Genomic DNA, 5,108 nt, shown 5'->3' with positions numbered 1-5,108 from the left:
CCTTGCATAATCCGTATTGTGTGAATACTCCCTCTGGGCAGAAGTATATATCGATACCATACAGGAAAAGATGTTTAATTTCATCGGACCGAAAGCCAAGAAACTCTAATACATTCATATTCTCAGAAGTATTGGGAAATTGTGCTTTCAGTTTCTTTCTCTCTAGCGAGACCATTTGACTTCCTTTCCGCTTATATGGCTCTTTATCAATGTCAGTGGCTGGATGGAATCTATTACTCTCAGCATTTCCACCTGTATTGGAGTCCTCGTTGGTGCTAGCAGTGGTACTGGCGGTGGTAGTAGCACTAGTCCTGGCGTTGGTGCTGGCGGTGGTAACAGCACTAGTCCTAGCATTGGTGCTGGCGTGGTAACAGCACTAGTCCTAGCATTGGTGCTGGCGGTGGTAACAGCACTAGTCCTAGCATTGGTGCTGGCGGTGGTAACAGCACTAGTCCTAGCATTGGTACTATCAGCAGTATTAGCACTAGTCCTAGCATTGGTGGCTGGCGGGTGGTAACAGCACTAGTCCTAGCATTGGTACTATCAGCAGTATTAGCACTAGTCCTAGCATTGGTGCTGGCGGTGGTAACAGCACTAGTCCTAGCATTGGTGCTGGCGGTGGTAACAGCACTAGTCCTAGCATTGGTGCTGGCGGTGGTAACAGCACTAGTCCTAGCATTGGTGCTGGCGGTGGTAACAGCACTAGTCCTAGCATTGGTACTATCAGCAGTATTAGCACTAGTCCTAGCATTGGTGCTGGCGGTGGTAACAGCACTAGTCCTGACGTTGGTGCTGGCGGTGGTAACAGCACTAGTCCTAGCATTGGTACTATCAGCAGTATTAGCATCAGTATTAGCATTGGTACTATCAGCAGTATTAGCATTAGTGCTAGCATTAGTACTGGCATTGGTGCTAGCATTAGTACTGGCGTTAGTGCTAGCATTGGTGCTAGCATTAGTACTAGCATTGGTACTAGCATTGGTACTAGCATTGGTACTATCATGAATGCCCGCGTTGCTGTCCTCATCGCTGCTGCAATAATCTCTGTACCTGTCACTACTACTTCTCTCTTGTGAACTAGACGGTAACGCAGCAACCGACATGGAGGCTGTGGCCTGATTTTCAGCCAATCTGTCCATTCTCTTTATCAGTTCCACTGTGTCTGCCGACAGGTCCGTCCTGGAGCCACAGCATCCAACATGCTGGCCCTTTTTTCCTTTCTTTGATTCAAGTCCATAAAACTCGCGTACCTGTTCGGTTATACAGCCTTCCTTAATTGGTGATAATTCACCCCTACGATTCCTTGCCGCCCAACTGTTTTTTCTAGATAATAGATAACAGAGGCCTCCTTCTCTTAGTCTTCCCACGCCTTGAATGAGCTCAATAATATTAAGTCTATTATCAAGCGTGATCACCATCATCAATTCCTTAATGTCAATTCCTTCAGTCACTAATTTTGTTCCGATGAGAACTCGCATGCCACCGTCAGTGACAAACTCCTCCGTGCGAGACACCTTTTCCGCAGCACCCAGCTTCCCGTGTATCCATACCACCTTGAAATACTCCCTCCAAGAGCAGGCCAGTTCTTCCACTTGTTTGGTTGTGCTAGCAATTACAATGGCCTTCGACTCTGGTTCAGTTTCAAACAGGGCTAAAAGAAGCTTCAGTGCTTCTTCGGGAGGTGATTCCACTTTTTTCCAAATTTTATGCACATGCCCTAAAGGCACCTCAGATTTCTCCTTAATCAGATTGAACATCTGTGTGGGATAGCTGGATAAACCCCTGCTGAGGTCTTCCGACCGTTTGAGCTCGTTGATGTCCATCGATTTCTTGCTCAGTCCCGTAAGCCCTATGCGCTGCAACGCAGCATCAGCTACAGCCTCAGGTGCTGTGCCGCTCAAAAAGATTGCTTTCTCGAAAGCGTCAAAATCGAGGTTCCTTATGCCCCCAAATTGCGGCTGCCGGTAGACCTCCGTTTCCAAGTTGTGAAACTCATCTACAATGAGGTAACCCAACTTTACATTGTTGGTCCTAAAGGTGCACTCAACAATATTATCCCACCCAGCTATCCTGTCTGTGAAGTTGGCGCTAGCAAGGTCATCGTAGATCCCCACGTATAAATCAGTAACACCATCGTAACCCTCTTCAATAAAGTTTCTTACAGTGGCCACATTCAAGCAACCGCCTCGGCGCAACCTGATCATGCAATTAGCAAGCAACACTGTGTACGGTACAAACAGAAACGACACATGTTTCACGTCGCTCTTGGACGCGAGTGCTATTAAGGGAAGATGAAACAACTCCGTCTTACCATAGCCCGGTGAGGCTTGTACTGCCACAGAGGGTGTGTCTGCCATGTATATTTCATAACATAAGCGCAACTGATGCAAGTCCCTGAATTCAAAGGATCTGCCAAAAAGTTTCCGACCTGCGACGAGGATATCGTTTGTGCTCTTGGGCTCTCGGGGCCTTTTTCGCGTTGCACTCAAAAAATTTTGATGATGATCTGAACTCGCTTCGCCTGCTACTGCTGCTACTACATCTCTCGCATTCCGAGTACTGGAGAAGGAACAATGGTAGTCTCTTTCAAGGCCTAACCATTGAATCCAGCGCTCGGAAGCTCGCTCCTGCAATAAAGTGGCGGTCGTTCCACTGACACTGGTTAACGAAAAGGAATCCACACCGTAAATGTTTCGCCCTGTTTGAACGGAATGGTTGGCCATGAGTTCACTCGTCGCCGACTCGTACAAATCTGTTTCAAATCTGCTACCTACGCAGTGCCGCCCTAGGGCAATCAACCCCTGGCGCATCTCCCGAAAATTCAGCTTCTGAGGTGCATTCTTCGGAAGTTCCCTCATGTACTGTCGAAAAGTTGCATATTCAACGAGACAGCCCTTAGCGGTATTCAGAAACATGTAGGAATACAAAACTATCCTCGAAGTATCTCGATTTGTTACTTGATTTGGATCCTCAAACCCCACGACATCCATCCAAGGATCGTGTTTAAAGGCGTCATAACTGTTACCAAGCGCACATATCTGCATTTGCCTTAGCACAGTGACAAAGTAAAACAAGTAATCTGAAGTGAGTCCGTCAAGTGTCTTTAGTCGAGGCTCCGATGAACCGTTCTTGTTATAATCAGTGTATAGTTGGATGCGCCTTGTTATATCGTCGACGTATACGTTGCGCTGAGGACCGGCAAAAGCGAGTAGCTGAAGCTCTGGATACCGGTAAGGGTATCCTACGGCAAAATGGATCATCCACATAAGTGGCACCGTAAGCTCGTCAATTGCAACAGCCACTTTATTTTTAAGAGCCGCGGTCATTTTGTTAGTATCTCTTCTCAACTTTGGCAGCACAATTTCACGATATTTAACAGGTATCATTTGAAGAAAAGAATCGTTTTCCAGATACTCGTCAATTCCTCGCTTTGGCTCTCTGAACAACACGTCTCGATTACGCAAAATGAGACTGGCAATATCAACCACTGTAGGCATATAAAAGCAATTGTTCAACTCTTCCCAAAGGTTGTCAAACTGAGCCTTGCATGCAAAGTAAAAGCTGCGGACATACTCGCGATTAAACAGTTTTCCACATACTGATATACCATCAGAAGAAGGTACCAAAGTTATTCTATAAGAGTCCTTCAGCGCGGTTTCCTGTGCTACTTCGTGGTACAGAATTTTGATCCATTTCCACATCGCAACGCCGTTGTTGTCATCAAATATATCTAAATCCTTTGCGGTGCAAGCACAAGAAGACACCAATAAAGCTTTCACGGCATCTAGTGTTTTTCTGAGCCTTCGTGGAGTGTTAGGACTGCGCAACTTGCATACTTTTAAGCCATGTTCGTCCACAGAGGGAATAACGGATTGTTCATTCGCAACAGATAGATCTTCTTCCTCACCAGCACCACCACGGGGTCCCGCCCCAAAATTAAGCGCACATGCTCGCAAGATAATATGCAAAATATCACCCAATCCGTCTTTTTTGTTCATCATATCGTTACATATCTGTGAAAAGTACTTTATCTCAGTGGGTTTACGTGGGCATAGATCACGTTTCAGCCGCTCTGTGTCGACTTTCTTACCGCCAGGTAAACTTGCTTGATATGCGGAAAAAATCGAAAGCTCATTTACGTGTAGTAACAAAAACATGTAGGGTGCCAAATTGTATCCATATTTCCTTATGGTGCTTTTCTGAAGACTCCTTACAATAGGCGTGCCAGAAACAAAGTTGGTGAAAGTACGCATCGTAGAGCTGTCGTTCGGCCTGGAACTCGCAGTTTCGTAACAACGTTCCAGGACACGAAAACTCAACTCACTATAGTATCCTCTGTTGAGGTAAAAAAGAGAAAGGATATCGTAATCTTTCCTATTAAATTTCAAAGTATGTACTTGAAACAACGTGTAGACCATCAAGTTGATTTTCTTGGGAATAAGATACTTTGAAGGGATGGGTCCGCTCTGGAAATCTGGTTCGTCTTCAACAAACGTCAGAAACTTTTGTACATTTTTTTTAACCATGACGGGAATGACAATTTTTTCAAAAGATCTTTTCCTATCCATTGCATCGGTTCTGTATTTTACCACCTTGATTAGGCTAGACTTTTCGTCTTCGTAGAATGATCGCACTTCCGTGCGGATCGATTCAAATAAAGTTATTGAGTGACAATGTACCAAGTCGTTTTTGTTATTTAGAGCGGACTCAAACTCCTCAAAGTTTGCTTTTTCAAACTTACGCTTATCGGAAATTTTCATTTTATTTTTGTAAGTTTCGAAATTAACAATAGTATGTTGATTGTTATGCTTTTTGACAAGAAATCCATCAATATAAACAAAAGATTGTCCAGTTTCCACCCTATCATCATCTAGGAATGCAATTGAGCTACTCTATTGAGAAGATGCAGAATTATGTAATGAGCACCCAAAAGAAAAAGACCTCTGCTACACAAGTGCAAATCTCCAGCAGCAACAAAGCACAGTTAATAAAAAATCCCATCAAGATTAGCCACTGACCCCTTCAAGCACAACATAGAAAACAGAGAGATATCCGTTTCTTCCTGAGGATCGTCATTCATCGCTTGATTTCCGGCCTGCAAAAATAAA

At 44.6% G+C, this 5,108-nt stretch overlaps 1 protein-coding gene across 1 annotated transcript; it reads right to left on the bottom strand.

Moving 5' to 3' along the window:
• Positions 1-347: 347 nt before the first annotated feature.
• On the bottom strand, positions 348-4,760 carry SMKI01G0955 (uncharacterized protein; the record flags this gene model as incomplete). Its single annotated transcript, XM_056226848.1, has 1 exon — positions 348-4,760. One exon carries the CDS (start codon positions 4,758-4,760, stop codon positions 348-350), a length of 4,413 nt encoding a protein of 1,470 aa, XP_056080255.1.
• Positions 4,761-5,108: the final 348 nt, after the last annotated feature.

This window comes from Saccharomyces mikatae (assembly GCF_947241705.1).
Source record: "Saccharomyces mikatae IFO 1815 strain IFO1815 genome assembly, chromosome: 1".
Classification (NCBI taxonomy): domain Eukaryota; kingdom Fungi; phylum Ascomycota; class Saccharomycetes; order Saccharomycetales; family Saccharomycetaceae; genus Saccharomyces; species Saccharomyces mikatae.
Note: the sequence above shows the minus strand (reverse complement) of the source record. Positions and strands in the feature narration are given on the sequence as shown.